Raw genomic sequence first — 22,615 nt, 5'->3', positions numbered from 1 at the left:
TCCAGTTCCCACCCCCTGCCATGGGCAGGGACACCTCCCACCAGCCCAGCTTGCTCCAGGTCTCACACACTCAATGCTGCACTGTGAGACCTGCACAGCCCAGCCCCGTGGTCAGCCCCAGCCCAGGGGACCCTGCAGCAGCCCTGAGCATCAGCCCAAGCCCTGTGCCCTGCTCGTGTGCGTGCCAGACCTCAGCAGGACAACGAGAGGCAGCTCTGGAAATAACTTCCATGTGCTGAGCCACCTGTTCCCAGAGCAGCACCTCCCTGCTTCTCCTGCTGGGGGCCTGGGAACAACTGCTCCAGCCTGCATCTGCTGAGCATTGATTACCCAGCACGGGTGGGACAGGCTTTGGGGTGGCTCCTTCAAGATGCTGAACCCAGGACTGGGGCTCACAGGCAGGGGAAAGGTGAGGTACAGGGGGGGCCCCCTGCATACCCATGGCTCTGGGGGCTCCTCAGATCTTACTTCTGAGCAATGACTCAGAAGGTGATTTTTGGAGGCAAGTGAAGAACTCAGCCCCCATCTGCCCCCGGCTTCTGCTGTCATCATTCTTTTCCCTCTGATGCATCTAGGGCTTGGCCCTAAGCACACCCCTCCAGCACCATCCCCTCCATCTCCATTCCTCTTCAAACATCAGCTCCTGGCCGTACTTTTCCTCCAGGCTTGGCATGGTCCTGTGACCCCCAGAGTCAGGCCAAATCATTCATGTGGCCTCTGAGCACCCAGGACTTCATGTGGTCCTCTCACGACACAAGAACAGAGACTCCCTCCTGGCCATGGCAATGCAAAGGTGCATCTGTGAAAGTTCATTTCTGCATCTCCTTCCACCTCCTCTCTCATGCATCACTAGATCCTGCTCAGCATTTGCTGAAGAGCAGCAGCACAACCAGGACTGTGAAGGGGGCACACAAGAAAAATCTAACCTGGCACCAGAAAGTGGCTCTAGGAGATCTTTGTCTGCACAGAAACAGATAAAGCCTCCCATTAAGGCTTTTGGAAGAAAGAGTTAGGAGAAGCCAGCTGATGTGTTACAGGGTTAAAGAGGAAACATTCCACATGTTATTGGCTGGAAAAAAAAAATCTCCCATCATTTTCTGGGGATTAAATGCTCCAGACAGCCCTCCTGCTCCTTAAAATCCCCCTGGACTGGCTGCTCACACCTCTGGGGCCAAGTCATCCTCCATGGTTTGCAGTCCTTGCTGTCCTCCAGCCCTCCCAGACATGGAGCTCTCATTTCCCAGCATTTGCTCCATCGTGGGTCATGTCAGTGTCCTCTTCCTACCTGGCAGGATTGGACCATGCACAGGAGCATCCCATCTCCAACTCACTCTTTGGGCTGCCAGCGAGCCAGGGCCAGGCCAGCCTGAGCCTCCTGTGAGTATCACATCCCTGCTGTCCCCTCCAGATAAGCAGGGCATGGGGAGCTGTGAGGCTCCCCCAGAAGCAGGGCAGCCCCCTTAGCATACGTTGGGGTGGTTCAGAAGACGTTGGGTAAGTTGGAAATGCAACCCTCTGGAGAGGGTCCCGGTGCTGTATCCCTAGGGATGCCTTCATGGCACAAACACCCCCCGGGGCAAGCGGCTGGGCAGGACCTTTCACCCTAACTGCTCCTGGCTCTGTAGCAACAACCCTTCCGTGAGCATCCTCCACCAGGAGCGGGCACCCCGCTGCCCCTGCCTTACCTCTGCCGCGGGGCACTGGTGAAGAAGCCAAGGGGAAGCCGGCGGGCGTCTGGGAAAGGCTCTTTGGGGGCAGGAGGCTTTAAGGGGGCTCCGGCGCCCACCCCGGGGCGGGCAGCGCCGCAGGAATGTGCCCGGCGCCCAGCGCGGAATGCAACACTTGTGAGCTGCTATTTCGGCAGCCCCGGCCCCGGCCCCTCCGCCGCTCCCCTTCCCCCCGAGAGCCCATATAAGCCCAAGCTATTGTGTGGCCTCAGAGATTTGCTATTTTAAACCCTCCGGACTGAGATACGCGAGTGCCCAAGGGGCTGACACAAGCCAGCCAGCTGTCACTTTCGAGGGCCAGGGACACTGATAAGGCAGCGCTGCCCGAGACGGGGACCAGAGCCTCCGAGCACAGCCCCCAGCCAGGCTCAGCCGAGGCACAGGCCCCGAGATGCTGCCGAGGGAGAGAAGAGCTCAGGATGTTCTCACCCCTCCCAGAGTTGTCTTGGGAGTTTTGGGCTCCAGGTGCACTGTGGCCAGCAGGTCAAGAGAGGTTCTCCTCCCACTTTACTCTGTCCCAGCGAGGCCACATCTGGAGAACTGGGACCAGTTCTGGGCTCCCCAGTTCAAGAGAGACAGAGAACTGCTGGAGAGAGTCCAGTGGAGCCTACAAAGCTAATGGAGAGAGAGCCTGGCACATCTCTGTAAGGAGAGAGCCCTGGGGCTGAGAGCCTGAAGCAGAGCAGCCCCAGGGAGGATCTGAGCAATGCTCAGCAAGAGCTAAAGGCTTGGGGAAAAGAGGCTGGGGGCAGACTCTGCTCAGTGGTGCCCAGGGACAGGACAAGGGGCAAGGGGCACAAACTGGAATACAGGAGGTTCCATCTGGACATAAAGAGAAACTTCTTTGGTGTGAGGGTGCTGGAGGCCTGGAGCAGGCTGCCCAGAGAGGTTGTGGAGTCTTCTTCTCTGGAGAGCTTTTCTATTCCCCCCTGGCCATTGTGCTCCTGGGCAAGCTGCTGTGGGTGTCCTGCTTTAGCAGGGGATTGGATCTCCAGAAGTCCCTTCCAAGCCCTGTGACACTGTGATTCTGTGATTCTGCCTTTTTCCCTCCTGCCAGAAGCAGGGAAGTGAAGTGGTCCCAACCCCAGCAGGTGACCAGAGGCATCTTAGAAAGAGAAACTTTTATTAGAAAAAAAAAAAAAAACAACAACAACAAAAGGCACAGAGAAGGCAAAGTCCTTTACAAAGCCCAGCAAGCATCAGACCCAGAGGCAGCAGCAGAGTCCCACAGCCAATTTGGACACCACCATGGTTGCTCGAGGCACAGCCCCAGCACACTGAATGGCTCCAGCACAAGGGTTTAAGCATCACTCCATGGCCTGCCCTTGGCACCCTGAAGCTGGCCTCCCGAGACCACCCCCTTCCCTGCTGGGTGGGCTCAGCAGCCTGAGGAGGACAGGACCAGGGGTCTGCACAACCTTGGGCAAAGGGCTCAGGGTGAGGGGGGATGGGGAAAGGAGTTTGCAGAAGGGACCCAGCACAGCTCCATGCAACCCCAAACACAGGGCCATGGCCAGCCCACCCTGGATCATTAAGTGAAAAGAGACACTGCTTGTGGGGGGCAGGGGATGGGGAGGGCAGGGTGAAGGCCCAATCTCTGGCTCTGGCTCAGCTGCACGTTGGAGGGAAGCAGTAAGGCCATCGAGTCCACCCCTCCTCCAGGAGGCAGCTCCAAGCTACACACTGCCTGTGACTGGGTCCCTCCAGCTGTGACAGCCTGCTGGAGGTGACATCTCCTCAACCCACTTCAGCCCAAGGCAGGCAGCAGGGATGGACATGGTCCATGGACGTGCAGCTGAAACTCCCTTGGCCAGGCAGGTTCTTGCCCCCCTGACACTATCCAGCTGCAAAGGAGGTGCATGGCCTGGTCCTCTTTGCAGGTGGTCATGGGGCACGGCCAGGGAAACACCAAAAATCTTTGGGGGAAACAGGACATGAGCCTGCCCTCAGCATCTGCAAGAAGTCTCCAGGCCAGAGCACTCCCAGACAGGCTACAGGTGAGGACTGGGGGCACAGGGATAATCTTCCAGCCTTCTTCCTTTCCTCCCACAAGCAGGAGACCCTGGTGACCTGTGGTGCACCTACACATGGCACGGGAGGCTCTCATGGCAGTGAGCTGCTGTAACAGTTGGGTAGGGCTGGGCTTTGATCTTCAGAGCAAACCAGGATTTCCCAGAGCAGCTGATCTGATTACAGCTGGAACGGAAAGAGGGAAACTGAGGTCAGGCCTGAGGCTGCAACCCCCCAAAGGTAGCTTTTTTAACCAGGACTCTACTTGTCCCCAACAGGGGATAGGGCAAGCAGGCCTCCTCCAGATCCCACCACATGCTTCTTCCCTTCCTCTCCCAAACCAGACCCCTCCTCCTCCCTACAGCTGCCTTCAGCTGTCCCCTCCTGCTGTCTCCCCCTAGTCCTGGACATCCCACACAACCTCTCTTCCCACCACAGCCTGGTGCTCCCACACCTCCCTGTGGGTGCTGCAGCAGTGGGCAGCTGATGGCTCTGCCCCTAGCTCAGAGGATGCACCAACCCTCACAGCAGCTCCATGCCTACCTTGGTGTCTCCAGGAGTGTCCCCAGACCTCTTTATCCAGACATCCCGGGCTGCCAGGCTGTTTATTCTCCTGATGTCCTGCAAACAGGAGAGTGGCAAAATCTATGAGAAGGTTTTCCCCAGGCACAGAATCATAGGAAGCATCCCATTGGAAGGGACCCTCCAAGGTCATCTTGTCCAAACCCCTGCAGCCAGCAAGGCCACCTCCAACTCGATCAGGTTGCTCAGGTGCACCAAGTGCAGTGCTGCCTTGATCTGACTTCAACTTTGAAACATGATGCAGGCAAAACCTGCTGGATTTGGGATCCTGCAGCTGGCAGCCTCTCGAAAGCAAGTGCAGCTCCAGCCCAGAGAGATGGAGGGCAGCAGGCATCAGAGGAACGACTGCTAGAGGAGCTGCAGCCTTACCCAGGAGTGACCCCGGGAGCAAACCCTCCCCTGGCAGAGGCGGAGCCAGCGCAGGCTCCCGCAGCAGGCAGGTCCGGGCAGCGCCGATCCCTGCAGCTCAGCAGGGGGTGCCCAGGCTTGTCAGCCACGGCTGCAGGGCTGGGCTGGAGCTGCCCCTCCTGTCCTGCAGCCAGCAGCAGAGTGCTGCTAGAGGTGGCAAAACACGGATGGAAAACTCCCCAGGTTCTGCTGACCCTCTCCCCTCTAAGTACAGCTACCTTGAGGTCAAGAGGATGTCCTGACTGTTCCCTTCCTCCAGGAGAGCTTGGGAGGGACTGTTACAAGGGCTGGGAGTGACAGGACAAGGGACAATGGCTTTGAGCTGGAAGGGGGTAGTTTGAGACTGGAGATGAGGATGAAATTCTTGAGAATGAGGGTGGGGATACACTGGCACAGGTTGCCCAGGGGGGCTATGGATGTCCCCTCCATAGAGGTGTTCAAGGCCTTGAGCAAGCTGGGCTGGTGGGAGGTGTCCCTGCCCATGGCAGGGGCTTGGAACTGGATGATCTCTCAGGTCCCTTCCAACCCAACCGTTCTGGGATTCTTTGATCCATGTCCCTACAGCAGCCACAGTGCCAAAGCTCTGACCTTGGAGTCCTCTTAGCCAGGCACTTTGACCCCACAGGACCCAGAAGCCATCCTGCTGTGCAGGCCTGGGATACCCTCAGGGATGCAGATCACAGACCCCACCTGGAGCAGGACCTCCCAGGGCTCACTGAGCAGAGTTCAGCTCCCAGTGGCCTCCAGGGCAGAGCCAGTCCTCCAGACACTGCTGGGTGATTTATCTCACTGGTGGCAGGAACAGGTCCCCCTGCATGGCCCTTGCGTGCAGCTGGTGTCAGCTCCCTCCTCACCACACCAAGGGCTGGGAGCAGCTACCTTGGGCACTTTGGGCTCAGGAGCAGAGCACAGCAAGAAGCAGATTCCCAACATCTCAACACCCAACCTCTGACTCTGTCTAAGCTCTTCTTAAATCCTTTAATGTGTTCAGCCAAGGGTTCATCCAACCCTTTAATGCCTCCAGATGCAGGGACATATCCCACCAGGCTGCCTTATCTCCAGGCTCTCTCCTGAGGTGTTGGCAGCAGTTGGTACCTTGCTTTTTTCCTCCTTGGCAGGCTCCTGGGTCCGGCTGATCCACAGGTTGATTCGGGACGTCACCGAGCCAGGGACCTTCAAGCTGTCCTGTGGCACAGAGAGGGACACCAGGGTTAGAGCACAGTTCTCCCACTGCAGGAACACAACCCAGGACAGTCCCCAGGACTCAGGGAGGCTGAGCAAACCTGCAACAGGCAGAGACCAGCCTACATCTTGGCCCCATCCCAGCTCCTCAGATGCCAGCACATCCACAGGAACCCACACACCGCCGGAGCAGTTTCAGTGGCAGCCAGAGCCCAAGCCCAGCCCTGCCCAGCACCACTCAGCAAGCACCAAACCCACCCAGGCTGGGCACTGGGATCCAAACTTAGGAAGATTTGTTCTAAAATCCTAAAATTTAGGCCACTGAGGGGCTGGAGCAGGTCCAGAAAAGGGCAACAAAGTTGGGGAAGGGTCTGGAGAACAGGGCTGGGGAGGAGCTGCTGAGGGAGCTGGGGGTGTTGAGGCTGGAGAAGAGGAGGCTGAGGGAGACCTCATTGCTCTCTGCAGTTCCCTGAGAGGAGGCTGGAGCCAGGTGGGGGTTGGGCTCTGTTCCCTAGTCTCAGATGACAGAAGAAGAGGAAATGGCCTGAAACTGTGCCAGGGGAGGGTTAGGTTGGAGGCGAGGAAAAATGTCATTGCTGGAGGAGTGGTCAGGGATTGGAAGAGGCTGCCCAGGGAGGTGGTGGAGTCCCCATGGCTGGAGGTGTCCAAGCAAGGTGTGGCCATGGCACTTGGGGCCATGGTTTGGTGGCCATGGTGGGGTTGGGTTGGTGTTGGCCTGGATGATCTCAGAGGGCTTTGCCAACCTGAACACTTGTATGATCCTACAGCTCTGTGAAAAGCTGCTGTCCACTGCTGTCCTGGCACAGGACACCACTGGCAGGTCCTCACTCAGCCCAGCTCCTGCCCTTACCTTCCTGGCAGCCAGGGGCTCAGCCTTGCTGGCCTCGAAGAAGTTCCGCTTGCTGGCCACCCCCTCCGAGGACAGCACCAGGCCCTTCTGCACACTCAGGGATGACTTCACCACCTCTGAGCGCTGGGAGGAGAGAGGAGCATCAGCAGGGGCCACGCTGCACCCCCCACAGTAGAAAGCCAAGTCCTGTTCTGAACCTGCTGGGGTCTGCTCCCTCCCTGCCCCACTGCTTCCCTGAGCAGGGCCAGGCAGCATCCCCTGGGCCCCCCGAGGCTTATCCCTCCCTGCTGCTCAGCCCTGAGGCTGAGCTCTCTTCTGCCTGGAACCACCTTCTCCCTCCCCACTAGCACTGAGTCTTCCATGCAGCTCAGTCCCTCTCTCCCCTCCCTGCTCAGCTGCAGGCCACCCCTCTGCCTCTCCCCACACATCCCTCCCATGCCAGCCCAGCCATGCCAAGGGGTTGGGTACCTGCACGGCTGAGGTGTACTTCTCCAGCTTCTCCCCAATGGTGGTGCTGCTTCCTGGGATCCTCAGACTTGCACTGGCAGAGAAGAGGAGAGAGAGTTTACCACAATCCCCTCAAGATCTCCTGGGACTCAGCCCATGGGCCTGGGGGCCTCCACTTGGTAGGAGAAGACCTCAACTAACCCAAGCTGTCCTGCATCTGTCTGCCAAGTGAACCAAGGCAGCTCCTTCCCTACTGATGCCCAGATCCCTGGCTCTCACCACCTCACTGTGGCCAAACTGCACAATGAAAAACAGCTCTGAACCCCTCCGTGCATCCTGTCCTCACCACTGCCACCTCTCCACTGCATCTTCACCAACTTCAGCAGGACTTTGCCTGCAGTATGCACCAGGAGTCCATAGAGCTCCACTCCTCAGACCTGTATCCAGAGGTGGGAGAGGACATCCTATCAATTCCCTACATCCAGAGGCACCAGAGGACATCCTATCAGTTCCCTGCATCCAGAGGTATCAGAGGACACCCTATCAATTCCCTGCATCCAGAGGTATCAGAGGACATCCTATCAACTCCCTGCATCCAGAGGCACCAGAGGACATCCTATCAACTCCGTGCATCCAGAGGCACCAGAGGACATCCTATCAACTCCCTGCATCCAGAGGCACCAGAGGACATCCTATCAACTCCCTGCATCCAGAGGCACCAGAGGACATCCTATCAATTCCCTACATCCAGAGGCACCAGAGGACATCCTATCAACTCCCTGCATCCAGAGGCACCAGAGGACATCCTATCAATTCCCTGCATCCAGAGGCACCAGAGGACATCCTATCAACTCCCTGCATCCAGAGGCACCAGAGGACATCCTATCAATTCCCTGCATCCAGAGGCACCAGAGGACATCCTATCAACTCCCTGCATCCAGAGGTACCAGAGGACATCCTATCAATTCCCTGCATCCAGAGGCACCAGAGGACATCCTATCAACTCCCTGCATCCAGAGGTATCAGAGGACATCCTATCAACTCCCTGCATCCAGAGGCACCAGAGGACATCCTATCAATTCCTTGCATCCAGAGGCACCAGAGGACATCCTATCAATTCCTTGCATCCAGAGGCACCAGAGGACATCCTATCAACTCCCTGCATCCAGAGGCACCAGAGGACATCCTATCAACTCCCTGCATCCAGAGGCACCAGAGGACATCCTATCAACTCCCTGCATCCAGAGGTACCAGAGGACATCCTATCAATTCCCTGCATCCAGAGGCACCAGAGGACATCCTATCAATTCCCTGCATCCAGAGGCACCAGAGGACATCCTATCAACTCCCTGCATCCAGAGGCACCAGAGGACATCCTATCAACTCCTTGCATCCAGAGATGCCAGAGGACATCCTATCAATTCCCTGCATCCAGAGGCACCAGAGGACATCCTATCAACTCCCTGCATCCAGAGGCACCAGAGGACATCCTATCAATTCCCTGCATCCAGAGGCACCAGAGGACATCCTATCAACTCCCTGCATCCAGAGGTGCCAGAGGACATCCTATCAATTCCCTGCATCCAGAGGCACCAGAGGACATCCTATCAACTCCCTGCATCCAGAGCTGAGCCCTTGGTTTTTCAAGAGTTTTTAAGCCACTTGTCCAAACCTTGTCATGGAGATGTGGAGAGTCTGTTGATTTGACCACCAAAGCCAGGCCAGCTTGCTCATGGACCTGTAGAGGTGGTTTTGATACCTCCAAGGATCACAGAATCACAGAACTGCAGAATCTTAGGGGCTGGAAGGGACCTCTGGAGATCATCCAGTCCAACCCCTGCCAGAGCAGCAGCTCCCAGGGCAGGGCACAGGAACACATCCAGGTGGGGTTTGAATATCTCCTGAGAGGGAGACTCCACAAGCCCCCTGGGCAGCCTGCTCCAGGCTCTGTCACCCTCACGTGACAACATTTTTCCTCATATTTACATGGAACTTCTTATGCCTCAGCTTCCACCACTGCCCCTTGTGCTGGCACTGGGCATCACCCAGCAGAGCCTGGCTCCAGCCTCTTGGCACTCACACTGCACATATTTATGAACATTGATGAGGTCACCTCTCAGGCTCCTCCTCTCCAAACTACAGAGCCCTCAGCTCCTTCAGGCTCTCCTCACAAGGAAGATGTTCCACTCCCCTCATCATCCTCGTGGCTCTGTGCTGGATTCTTTGAAGCAAGCTCCCTGAGGTCTTTCTTTACCTGAAGGGCCCAGAACTGGACACAATATTCCAGATGTGGTCTCACCAGAGCAGAGCAGAAGGGCAGGAGAACCTCTCTCACCCTACTCACCACCCCAGGATGCCCTTGGCCTTCCTGGCCACCAGAGCACATTGCTGGCTCATGGTCACCCTCCCATTCCCCAGCACCCCCAGGTCCTTTCCCTTTCACTGCTCCCCAGCAGGTCTGTCCCCAGCCTATACTGATGCCTGAAGTTGTTCCTTCCCAGGTGCAAGACTCTCCCCTTGCCCTTGTTGAACTTCATTCAGTTTCTCCCTGCCCAGCTCTCAGCCTGTCCAAGTCTCACTGGATGGCAGCAGAACCCTCCTGTGGCAGCCACTCCACCCAGCTTGGTGTCATCAGCAAACTGCTGGCAGTGCCCTTGGTGCCCTCATCCAGGTCATTGAACAGCTCTGGTCCCAGCACTGACCCCTGAGGGACTCCACCAGACACAGGTCTCCAACTAGACTCCATCCCATTGACCACAACTCTTTGCCTTCTTTCCTTCAAGCAGTTCACATCCACCTCACTCCCTTATCATGGAGACCACACTGCCTCAGTTTGATTGCAAGGATGCTGTGGGAGGCAGTGTCAAAAGCCTTACTGAGGTCAAGATAGACCACATCCACTGCAGGATGGGACCCTGTTGTGGTGCTGCACCACTCAGCACTTCCCCAGCCCTGTGCAGACACAAGCAGTGCTGAGACACAAGCAGGGGATCTCATACAGACAGGAGCTGCACGTTGGACATTGTCCTGTCCTCTGCTAAGCATCACTGCCTGGTCACAGCCCAAGGACCAATGTTCAGCAGATCATTCACTGGCTGACACCAGGTCCCATCACCTCCTCCCCCCCTTGGGAAACAAAGGATGACAATTGCTGCCCAGCAAGACCAAAGCAACATCAAGAGAGGTGCTGACCTCCTTGTGAGAGGGCTTTGGCTCTCTTCTTTCTGCTTCCTTGAGATCACCTGGAAGACACAAGGAGAGGAGACACTGGAGCCACCTTTGGTTATCAAAGATAAACCTGGGTGAGACTATCTCAGCCTCATCTCCCCCCTTTTCAAGCAAGCTCCTTCCTCACCCACACCAGAGCTTATCTCATATCTCAAAGCTCTCCAGACTGAGGAACACTTTGTAGTGCTAACAGATTTATTCCCAATAAAGCACCATGAAAGTCAATTAAGCCAAGCCAGTCAACCCTGATTCACAGCAGGGAGGATCTCACCAGCTCCTAGCATTCCCACCCTCCACAAGGATTTGACTCCAGAGATCTTTTTGGAGGAGCTAGAATTGAAGATGTTCTCAGGGATGTAACAAGGGATGAGGAGGAGGACCAAAGAATAATAGAACAGAAGGGCTTGGAAGGGGCCTCAGCCAAGTCAGATCACCCTCACAGTACTCTGGAAATGCAGAGGGTGCTCAGGAAGCCAAAAGCACAGAATCACAGCATGGGAGGGGTTGGAAGGGGCCTCTAGACATCATCCAGTCCAACCCCCAGCCAGAGCAGGAGAGCTCACACAGGAACACAGCCAGGTGGGGCTTGAAGGTCTCCACAGGAGACTCCACAACCTCTCTGGGCAGCCTGCTCCAGGCCTCCAGCAGCCTCACACCAAGGAAGTTTCTCCTCATGCTGAGCTGGAACCTCCTGGGTTGCAGTCTGTGTCCATTGCTCCTTGTCCTGTCCCTGGGCACCACTGAGTAGAGCCTGGTCTCTGCTTCTTCATCCTTACCCTTCACATATTTGCAAACAAAATTTCCCCTCTCAGCCTTCTCCTCTCCAGCCTAACCAGCCCCAGGGCTCTCAGCCTTTCCTCCTCACACAGATGTTGCAGTCTCTTCAGCATCCTCGTGGCCTCCAGTGGACTCTCTCCAGCATTCTTCTGTCCCTCTTGACCTGGGAGCCCAGAACTGGACCCAGTACTCCAGATGTGGTCTCAGTAGGGCAGAGGAGAGGGGGAAGAGAACCTCCCTTGACCTGCTTGACCTCTTCTGACTGTGCCCCAGCTTTGTGGACCTGCATTTTGGTCTGGGCTTTGGTGATGACCTCCTGGGATCCAAAGCAGTCATTGCTGAAGGCTATGTGGATAAAAGTGACCTGGAACAGAAGAGCTCTCTGGGGTTTCCAGAAGCAAAGAGCTTTAGGTCACACAGGAACACGTCCAGGTGGGGCTAGAAAGTCTCCAGAGAAGGAGACTCCACAACCTCCCTGGGCAGCCTGCTCCAGGGCTCTGTCACCCTTAGAGAAGTTCCTCCTCATGTTCAGATGTAACTTGTGTTCAAGTTTGTGTCCATTGCTCCTTGTCCTGTCCCTGGGCACCACTGAGCAGAGCCTGGCCCCTTCTTGCCCCCCTACTCTTCAGCTACTTGTCACCACTGATCAGATCCCCTCTCAGCCTCTCTTCTCCAGGATAGGTTTATTTCATCCCTGTGCTCTCAGGGAAGACCAGAAATGCTGGAGGAGGGATGGTCCTTCCTGTCACCCTCTGGAAAATCTGAGGGCCAGGAGCTCCTTCTTTCCTAATCACTTGCCAGGATTTTCCATGCTGCTCCTTTGGTTCATGCAGAGCCTATGGACATGGAGCATGTTCATCATCACAGGCCTTTGGGCAGACACAGAGAAGGGAAATGGACTGAAGCAGAGCTGCAGTGCCCAGGTTAAGAGTGCATTGTGAGCAGCCTTTGGGAACAGCTCTGCCAACGCCTGGAGCACTGCCTTCAGTTGTGGTCCCCACTGTACAAAAGGGATGGGGACAGGCTGAAAAGTTGGACCAGATGATCCTTGGGCTTCCTTCCAACTTGGCATTCTAGGATTTTGTGGAAGAGTTCAGAGAAGAACCAGGAGGATGGGCAGAGGACTGGAGGAGCTGCCATGTGAGGAGAGGCTGAGAGAGCTGGAGGTGTTCAGCATGGAGAGAAGGCTCAGGGGAGGCCTTATTGCCATGGACCAGGACATCAAGGGTGGCTGCCAGGAGGATGGAGACTCCCTTTGTACAAGGAGTCCCATGGCAAAAACAAGGGGTGATGGGGACAAGTGACTGCTGGGGACATTCCCATTGGACTCCAGAAGAAACTTCTTCACAGTCAGAGGCTGGAATCATCTCCCAGGGGCAGTGGTGGATTCCCTACACAGGACAGGTTTCAGCCCCAGCCTGCCAGGGGCAACTCCACCATCACCTAGAAAGGTTGCACCAGCTGAGCCTTGGGGTCCCTCCCAACCTGGCACTCTGTGCACATAACCTGGAGAACAAAGCAACCCCCACCCAGCCCCCATCCTCCACTGCCTCCAGGAGAGTCTCTCCCACCTGTTTTAGCTCTTACCCGAAAGGAGACAGTTCTGGGGCTGGTCCTTCTGATGGAGCTGATGTGAGTTGGAGAAGCATCTGACTTCTCTGTAGGTTCTTCTTGGGTGGGAGACAGTTGTATTACCACCTTGGAGGGAGTCCTGGATGGTTGCTGAGGAAAAACAAAAAGCTGACATCTAAAGTATCCCTGCCAGAGTCTGCAGAGAAGGTTGAGTTGCAGGGAGCAGAGCAGCCTGGGTGGGAACTGATTTGGAGGAAAGAGTCTGAGGTCAGAATCCTCCAAACCTTGACTGTCTCACCTGGATACACAAAGCCCCAAACATCTCTGCAGTGGTACCATGATGGCAATCAGTAGGAGCTTGCCAGAGAAGGTGATCAGAATAGCAGAATGCAAGTGGAAGGGAGGGAAAGGAGGTGCCGGGGGCCTCCTCCACCACCTTCTTTGCAGCTCTCAGCAAAACCTTCCCCCAGAGCCTGTGGCTCCTATTTCCCTCCTGACACTTTGGGACTCTCCCTCCCTCTGCTGTCCTCCCAGCACACAGTCCCTCACACCCCAGGGGCTGGTGGCTTCTCCACTCCTGCTCACCTGCTGGTCCAGCGAGGAGGTCACCACTGAGGCTGTCTTCTCCTCCCTGCTGCTGCTTCCCTGCCTGGTCAGGATCTTCACCTCGCGCAGCCGGCAGCCCCCCACCTCCGGCGGCTGCTGGGGGTCCCCCACCTCCTTCCTCTGCTGCCCCTGAGGTGTTCCCACGCCTTGTCCCTCCCTGTCCTGGAGCCATGCCCTCAGCACCACCTTCCTCTCCGAGGCTGGCTCTGGCTGCTGGTCTCCTGGGGGCTCCTGCCAGCCCTTGGCCACATCTCGCCCCTGCTCTCCAGCCTGGATGTTCTCCTGCCCCACACGCGGCTCTGGCCCTGGCTCCGCAGGGCTCACTCCCACCCCTGGCTCCTGCTGCTCCTTCTCCTGCCTCAGCTTTTCAGAGATGGCCATCGGGGCCCTTGTCCTTCTCCCTTCTTGTGTGTTCAGCGCCACCGAGAGCTTCCTCTCCCTGCCGTCCTCCGGGGACACCGCCTTGGCCTGAGCTCTGGAGACACAGACAAAGAGAGGTCAAGACTCAGCACCCCCGGGCCAGAGAGAGTTGGGGTCATTCAGGCTGAAGAAGAGAAGGCTCTAAGAAGACTTTACTGTAGAAGAAGTCCTTCCAGGATCTGAAGGGTGCTCCAGGAAAGCTGGGGAGGGACTTTTGGGGATGTCAGGGAGTGATAGGACTGGGGGAGATGGAGCAAAAGTAGAAGTGGGGAGATTGAGATTGGATGTGAGGAAGAAATTCTTCCCCATGAGGGTGGTGAGAGACTGGCAGAGGTTGCCCAGGGAGGTGGTGGAAGCCTCATCCCTGGAGGTTTTTGCAGCCAGGCTGGAGGTGGCTGTGAGCAACCTGCTGTGGTGTGAGGTGTCCCTGGGCATGGCAGGGGGGTTGGGACTGGCTGAGCCTTGAGGTCCCTTCCAACCCTGACAATTCCATGATTCTATGATTTCCTCTCCTTCTATCACCTGAGACTAGGGAGAAGAAACCAAGCCCCACCTGGCTCCAACCTCCTTTCAGGGAGCTGTAGAGAGCAATGAGGTCTCCTCTCAGGCTCCTCTTCCTCAAACTAAATGCCTGCCTGGAATTTCTTCATCTTAACAAGAGGAGGAATTACCAGTGGTGGAGGATTGAAGTTCCTCTGCCATTGGTCCTGGGGGTGTCCTTTCACTGCCTTCACTCTAATCCCTGTTAAACCCCTGCTAAGTCCCAGAGCCTCAGCAGTGTCCTTCGGCAATGAGTTTTGCCAGTGAGGTGCTTGCCTGCTTTAATCAGAGAGGTTTATTGCTCTGTCCTAGCTTGCTGATGCTGAGCTGGTAGAAACAGGCTGTCAGGTTTTTGCAGCCAGGCTGGATGTGGCTGTGAGCAAGCTGCTGTGGTGTGAGGTGTCCCTGCCCATGGCAGGGGGTTGGAACTGGCTGAGCCTTGAGGTCCCTTCCAGCCCTGACAATTCCATGTGATTGTATGCTGCAGGTGAGGTTAATTCATGTGAAAGACTTTGGGGAGGCATAAAAGTCCCAACACCAACCTTGAGCGATCCCTGCAGAACAGGATTTGCAGCCACACTCTTCTCCATCTCCCCAGCAAGGGTCTCCATGGAAAAGTTTGGATTAGAAGGGGTTTTCCTTCCTCTTTTTGTGGCAGAGATTACAAATCTAGTTGAGGATGTCCCTGCTGACTGCAGAGGGGGTTGGACTGGATGACCTTTGGAGGTCCCTTCCAACCCAGACCATTCTGTGGTTCTATGAAATCTTTTCAGCCTCGTCTCAGGACATCAGATTCCACCAAGTCCTGAGCCAAGGAGCTGAAGGCTCAGAGCAGGTGCTGGGTTTGCAGCTGGAGGAGATGTGTCTGTAGCTGCTCATGGACTGGAAATGATACCACTGCCTTAAGTGTTGGTTGTAATCAACCTGCCATGGCAGGGTCCCACCACAGTCAGTGGAACAGTCCTGGCTGCTCTTCCCAACAGGCAAACACAGGTTTGGGAAGGAGCAGATGGGACACAGGTCCAGGACCATGCAGAATGTATCTACACAGAGCTTGGGAAGGAGGTGGGATAATAATTGCTCTCCTCCTTAGCTGCAATCACTTGTGCTGGCACCAAGGCAGGGGGACTGGAACGTGTCCAGAGAAGGGCAAGGAGGCTGGGGAGAGGTCTGGAGGACAAACCCTGTGAGGAGAGGCTGAGGGAGCTGGGGGTGTTCAGCCTGGAGAAGGGGAGGCTCAGGGGAGACCTCATTGCTGTCTACAACTACCTGAGGGGAGGTTGTAGCCAGGTGGGGGTTGGGCTCTTCACTCAGACAAGCAGTGACAGAAGCTCGCACTGACACACAGAGGATGCAGTCTCAAGCTGTGCCAGGGGAAGTTTAGGCTGGAGGTGAGGAGAAAGTTCTTCACAGAAAGAGTAATTGGCCATGGAATGTGCTGCCCAGGGAGGTGGTGGAATCACCAGCCCTGGAGGTGTTCAAATAAAGCTTGGATGTGGCACTTGGAGCTATGATTTGGTTGTCAGGAGGGGTTAGGTTGGACTTGATGATCTCTGAGGTCTTTTCCAGCCTGGTGGATTCTGTGATTCTGTGACTTGTCCTCTCTAGCATGTCCAGCCCTTACTCAACCCATTTCCAACCCAAGTGGTGCCCTAACTCCATCCTGTTTGAACTGCAGAGAAACACCTTTAGAGCATGGGCAAAAGCCACCTCAATACTGCACACCATGGGGCAGGTGCTGTGAGGGCAGCCTGGTGTCAGGACTGCTCCAAAGCCCAGCTCCCTGTAGACTTTGGGAGCACCACTGGAAAGCCCTTGAGTCACCTCCTCTCTTCATCAAAGGTCATACAGCACCACTGAGAGGTTCAGAGGAGGAGGAGGACAGCCAGGCAGGCTCTGCATGCTCAGCTCACCTGTCCTGCAGAGGTGGGCACCTGGCTGCTCCTGCCTGCACTAGGGCATGGTCAGCACCAGCCTGAGCTCAGCCTCAGCACCAACCCCTACCTTGGCACTCTGGCTTTTCTGTGTGTGCTGAGGCCCATGATGGAGCCCATGAGGCCCCCAGAGATGCAGCCCTCTCCTTGTCCTCCTCTTGTGAAGCCCAAAGGCCCCTTGGCCCCTGCCCTTCCCACAGCTCAGCCCACCCTCAGCCACCAGCTGCAGCAGCTTTGGCTCCGGGCTGAGGGGAGCAGGGCAGTAAAGCTGTGAGCCACCAGCATCATGATCAGGGCTGATGCCAGCAGGACCCTACACACCTGCTGGGAGCCGGGCTGGAGTCTTTCCCAGGGCTCAGAGGTTCTTCATCCACTGATGAGGAGGAGGACAGCAGGTTGCGGTGCCTTCGCCGGCGCTCTCTTTGCTGCTCTTCTTCATCCTCAAGGGTCCTCTGCCTGGCCAGGCTGTTTGGGGTGGAACATTAGGACATGGTGAGGCTGTGTCCTGCATGGGGAGCTTGCAGACAAGCAAGAAGAGAAACTGAAATACCATCAGGCAAGTGCCAAGGGGATGATGGAGGTTGCCTTCCCCATCCTAGCATCCTAGACACAGCAATGTGCCCTTGTGGCCAAGAGGGCCAAAGGCTTCCTGGGATGCATTAAGAAAAGTGTCTCCAGCAGGGCTAGAGAGGTTCTTCTCCCCATCTGGTGAGACCACATCTGGATATTGTGTCCAGTTTGGGGCTCCCCAGTTCAAGAGAGACAGAGACCTGCTGAAGAGAGTCCAAGCGAGAGCCACGAGGATGATGAGGGGACTTGAGCATCTCCCCTGGGAAGAGAGACTGAGAGCCCTGGGGCTGTTTAGTGTGGAGAGGAGAAGGCTGAGAGGGATCTGATCAATGTCTATCAGTATCTGAGGGCTGGGGAGCAAGTGAAGGAGGCCAAGCTCTTTTGGGTAGTGCACAGTAGTAAGCTAAAGACAAATGGATACAAACTTGAGTATGGAAGATTTCAGCTCAACAAGAGGAGAAACTTCTTTCCAGTGAGGGTGACAGAGCCCTGGAGCAGGCTGCCCAGGGGGTTGTGGAGTCTCCTTCTCTGGAGACTTTCCAAACCCAGCTGGATGCATTCCTGTGCAGACTCCCTGATCCTGCTCTGGTGGGGGTGGGGGGGGTTGGGCTGGATGACCTCTGGAGGTCCCTTCCAACCTCTAACATTTTGTGATTCTCTGATTCTGTGATTTGCTGCATGGGGCTGGAGGGGAGGGGTGTCACCTTGAGCCAGCTGCCCTTGCTCCACCCAGGTCATATTGAGTTGTGCATTTCCCACCACAGGCACTCAACTTTACAACTGCTGATGTCTTCTGCTGGAGGGAGCACTCATTCAAAAGGAATCCCTATGTGAAGCAAACCTTCTGGGGCAAGGATGTTTCACCCACAACTCAGCAAGACCAGGACCTTAGAGCCACCACAGAGATCTCAACCACATAAACTGGAAGAGAAACCACTTGTGGCAGAAGATTTGAGCCCCAGTGGGAGTTGTGGCTGTGGCATTTTCATTTTTGTTAAGAAAAAAAGCCTCAGATGCAGAAGCAGCAGAGGCTGAGGGCAGCTGCTGACAAACTCTGCCTGGAAATAGGAGTGGAAGGAGCTCCTCTTGCTCCTGTGTGTGGCTAGGACTGGGGATGGTTGGTGACCACAGGCTGCACCAAAATAAACCAAGGTTTGGCATCACTTTTAAAGAGCTCTCTTTAAAGATTTCATTTGGCACAAGCCAGAGGTAATTTTATTATTATTATTATTATTGTTGTTGTTGTTGTTATCATTATCATGATCATCATTATCATCATTATCATCATTATCATCATCATTATCATTAACATCATTATTAATATTAATATATTTATACAGTAAATGCATCTCTGAATAAAGGTTGTTTGGAAAGCAGCAGCTCTCCTCCTGTCTCTGAGCCAGCCCTGCCCACCCCCTGCCCGTGCCTGAACTGGGCTGGAAAATATTTTTGTTGGCTGGATTGAGCTTTTCCCAGCAGAGTTCATTCACCTGCAGCATTTGGCCTCACCCAGCTGCAAACACAGGGTCCTGGTGCAGCCCCAACAGCACAGCAAGGCAGAGCCCTCCCTGTGCAGGATCCATCCCATCACAGGCTCCCAGCTCTGGACCTGGCTCCCCAGTTTCACCCAGACTCAAGGTCTCCTTTGAATGTCACAGAACCACAGAATGGCACTGGGCTGGAAGGGATCCTCCAAGGTCATCTTGTCCAACCCCCTGCAATCAGCAGGGACATCTCCAGCTGGATCAGGTTGCTCAGGGACACATCAAGTTTGACCTTGAGTGGGGCCTCCACCACCTCCCTGGGCAGCCTGTTCCAGTGTTCCACCACCCTCTTGTCAAGAGCTCCCTCCTGATGTCCTGCCTAAATCCAGCCTTCTCTGGTTTCAAACCACTGCCCCTGGTCCTGTCACCATAAGCCCTTCTCAACAGCCCCTCCCCAGCTCTCCTGGAGCCCCTTCAGGTCCTGGAAGGCTGCCCTGAGGTCTCCCCTGAGCCTTCCCTTCTCCAGCCCCAGCTCTCCCAGCCTGTCCAGCCCTCTGATCATCCTTTTGGCCTCCTCTGCACCTGCACCATCAGGTCCATGTCCTTCTTGTGCTGGGTCTCCAGAGGTGGACACAGAACCCCAGGTAGGGTCTCACCAGAGCAGAGACTTCTAAGAACTTGAAAGTCAGTGCAGGTGCAGGCCTGCAGCATTGCTGATGCCACTGCAGGCACAGCGACTGGGGGGCACAGGGACTGGTGGGCACACACAGACAGGAACTGGTGGGCACACACATTCAGGGACTGGTGGGCACACACACACAGGGACTGGTGGGCACACACAGACAGGGACTGGTGGGCATGCACAGACAGGGACTGGAGGGCACACACTCAGGGACTGGTGGGCATACACACACAGGGACTGGTGGGCACACACTCAGGGACTGGTGGGCACACATATTCAGGGACTGGTGGGCACACACTCAGAGACTGGTGGGCACACACATTCAGGGGCTGGTGGGCACACACATTCAGGGACTGGTGGGCACACACACACAGGGACTGGTGGGCACACACAGGGACTGGTGGGCACACACACACAGGGACTGGTGGGCATACACAGGGACTGGTGGGCACACACAGACAGGGACTGGTGGGCATGCACAGACAGGGACTGGAGGGCACACACTCAGGGACTGGTGGGCATACACACACAGGGACTGGTGGGCACACACTCAGGGACTGGTGGGCACACATATTCAGGGACTGGTGGGCACACACTCAGGAACTGGTGGGCACACACAGACAGGGACTGGTGGGCACACACTCAGGAACTGGTGGGCACACACATTCAGGGACTGGTGGGCACACACACACAGGGACTGGTGGGCACACACACACAGGGACTAGAGGGCACACACTCAGGGACTGGTGGGCACATGCACACAATGACTGCAGCATGGTTTAAGAGTTACTGTGTAATGAAAGCTGGGTCATAAATTAAACCACATTTACCCCCTGCAGCCCTGCAGGGCTCCTGTTCTTCCTGGGTGGGGGAGGCAGGGCAGTGCCAGCAGAGCAGAACGGAGAGCAAAGGGAGGACAAGTCCTGGCTGGGAGCTCAGTGCCTATTTGGGGACAGGGCAATGCCAGGGGTGTGCTGCCTCCATCCTCAGCTGCCCTCACCCCCACCCCACCAAGTAACCTTCTTACCCCCCACAGGACCTACTGCTGGGGCTCCAAGTGGTGCCCGACTGGCATCAGGAAAAGCAGAGGATGGAGAAGGCTGGGACCTACCCCAGGATGAGCCAAGGAGCAGTCCTGCATCCTGCCCTGCTGGGCTGTGCCACCTCCATGGGCCTGACCCTTGGCTGTCTGTACCCAGCTCAGCAGCTCTGGGTGGGCAGCACAGGCTCAGCAGGGGGTGAGCTCCCAGGGCAGGCACTGCTTACACACATCCCCACCCAGCAAGGGCACCACCAGCGTGGGGGCAGCTGCCTCTGCAGGGTGCTGTGGCCCCCAGAGTGGAGCTCTGACACTGGTTTAAAGCCAGGTGAGAGCCAAGCTCTCCTTTAGTGCTGCCTGCACAGGCTCCTCCAGATGGAAATGGATTTCCCTGCCTGGAGTGTGCTGGGCTCCTGCAGAGGCAGGAGGTAAGCTGGCAGTGCCAACATGCAGTTTCTTGTTGTTTGCAATGAAGTCATCCACCCATGAGCCTGTGGGCTGCCCCTGCCAAGCTTTCCCTCCTCATTTCAAAGAGGGCTTTATTTTTATTTTTTATTTTTTACCATCTTCCTTTTTTGTTTTAACCTCACAGAGACGAATAAAAAGGGACTGGTGAGTGTCACCCCCCACACCTCGCCCCTCCTGCCCTCTGAATCATTAGTGCTGAGCTCACTGAGGTTTGTGCTGTCCCACTGCTGTCTCACCCAACAAGTGAGGGGAAGCTGCCTGCCTGGGCTGGGAACCAGCCTGGGTGCTGGACCCCACTGGGTCAGAGGAGGTGGAAGTGAATGGGGCTGGGCTGCCCTCTGGATTCATCCCACCTGTGATGGAGGCTGGCTGGGAGCTGGCAGCCTCTGAGCAATGAGTTCTTGATTCCTTTTCCTAGGCTGGCCATGGCCTTACCCAGAGTGCTGGGGTTTGCAGTCAGATCTCAGAGCCACCACATCTGTTTCCACCTGAACTTCTGCTCCATTTTGTGGCTGCCTTTGAGTCACCCTCACCCCACCTGCACAGCTCAGCTCAGCAGTGCTTGCCCAGGCATCTGCAGCAGGTTGGGAGCAATGCCCACATCACCCAGGCTTGGTGTGAGCCCCTGACTCACCCGGCCATGCCCAGGAGCCTTGCCTGCTCTGGCTCCCCTCAGAGCCAAAAGCCCTTTTCAGGAAAGCCCAAAGCCAGAGGGCTGCAGGGATCAATGGGAGGCTGCAGGGATCACTGGGGGGCTGTGGGGATCATTGGGAGGCTGCAGGGATCACTGGGGGGCTGCAGGGATCGTTGGGGGGCTGCAGGGATCACTGGGGGGGCTGCAGGGATCGTGGGGGGGGCTGCAGAGATCGTTGGGGGGCTGCAGGGATCACTGGGGGGGCTGCAGGGATCGTTGGGGGGCTGCTGGCGAATCGGTGCTTGCCCAGTGCCAGGTGGGTAGAGTCTGCAGCTCCCACATGGCAGAGCTTGGACAGGGTCCCAGGGGCCATGTGGATGCAGGATGAGCTAAAAACCCCCCAGCCAGCTCCAGAGCAGGTCTGGAGGCACAGCCCAGCCAGACTGTACCCCAAAGAAAGGCAAACCAGACCAAAGTGCACGCAGAGCGGGGCAAGGATGCATTTCCAGAGCCATTTCCAGTGCTCAGCTTCCCCAGGCAGCAGCAACCAAAATGCCTCTCTCTGATCTTGCTCTCCCACAAGAAACTTCAGCAGCGCTGAGAGCTCTCGCTGGGGCTGGCACCACCTCTACAAGCAACACCCCCAGGGCAGCTTCCCCTCTTCCCACCCTCCCCAGCACCCCTCGGCCCGGGCTCGCCGTGCCAGCAGCCCACCCTCACCCTGCCGTGGGCAAGGGTTAAGCATTAAACCACTGCACCTACCTGGAGAGATCGGACCAGTTCCTTCTGCTGAGAGACATTCCTGCTTCCCCCGAGCCTCAGAGAGCCCCCGGAGCTCCTGCAGGCATCAAGGCCAAGGTGCTGCCGGACCCGTGGGCACCCGCACTGCCCGGAGACTCTGCTCCCCGAGGAGGGAGGGACTCCCTGCAAGGTTATTTCCCTGTGCACCTTTACCCGTTTGCCACCAGGCTGCATCACATGGTTCCTTATCTACCTTGACACAGGCAGGGCTGTAATTTGTCTGCTAGCGGCGAGGGGCAGAAGACGCCCTGCCCAGGAGTGCCAGGCGGCAGCAAACCCCTCCCCGCTGCCAGGGCTCCGGCACAGACCCACGCTCGGGGCTGGAGCCATGCAGGTCTCCCAGGGTTTCGGAGACAACTCCCTGCACAGAACCTGTTTTACCAGCTGCTCGCCACCAGTCAACAACTCCTCCAGCGCTGGTGGAGGAGGTGAATTACCTTGGGCAGAGTGGGAGGAGGTTGGCTCCCAGGGATCCAAAACAGTCATTAAAACACCTCCGTCTGGGCGCAGTCCAGCCCTTGCCACACGGCATGGGAGGGGACCCTGCTCCTTTCAACCTGCTCTGGACGTCTTGGGGTGAGCCATCATGTCCTCTCCCCTCCTTAGGAGCTCTGCTGCAGTAGAGGACACTCA

General features: G+C 56.5%; 1 protein-coding gene across 1 annotated transcript; it reads right to left on the bottom strand.

Annotated features, from left to right (window-relative positions):
* Positions 1–1,935: 1,935 nt before the first annotated feature.
* Positions 1,936–21,981, bottom strand: LAD1 (ladinin 1). The gene is made up of 11 exons (XM_054395795.1): positions 21,944–21,981; positions 16,626–16,769; positions 15,486–15,498; positions 13,390–13,878; positions 12,820–12,954; positions 10,420–10,469; positions 7,249–7,321; positions 6,781–6,903; positions 5,823–5,912; positions 4,281–4,358; positions 1,936–2,121 (listed from the first exon to the last, which is right to left on the bottom strand). The coding sequence occupies exons 1-11, from the start codon at positions 21,979–21,981 to the stop codon at positions 1,936–1,938; spliced, it is 1,419 nt and encodes a 472-aa protein (XP_054251770.1).
* Between the last annotated feature and the right edge of the window lie 634 nt (positions 21,982–22,615).

Source organism: Indicator indicator, chromosome 35, assembly GCF_027791375.1.
Source record: "Indicator indicator isolate 239-I01 chromosome 35, UM_Iind_1.1, whole genome shotgun sequence".
Classification (NCBI taxonomy): domain Eukaryota; kingdom Metazoa; phylum Chordata; class Aves; order Piciformes; family Indicatoridae; genus Indicator; species Indicator indicator.
This window is presented reverse-complemented; position numbering and strand designations above follow the sequence as displayed.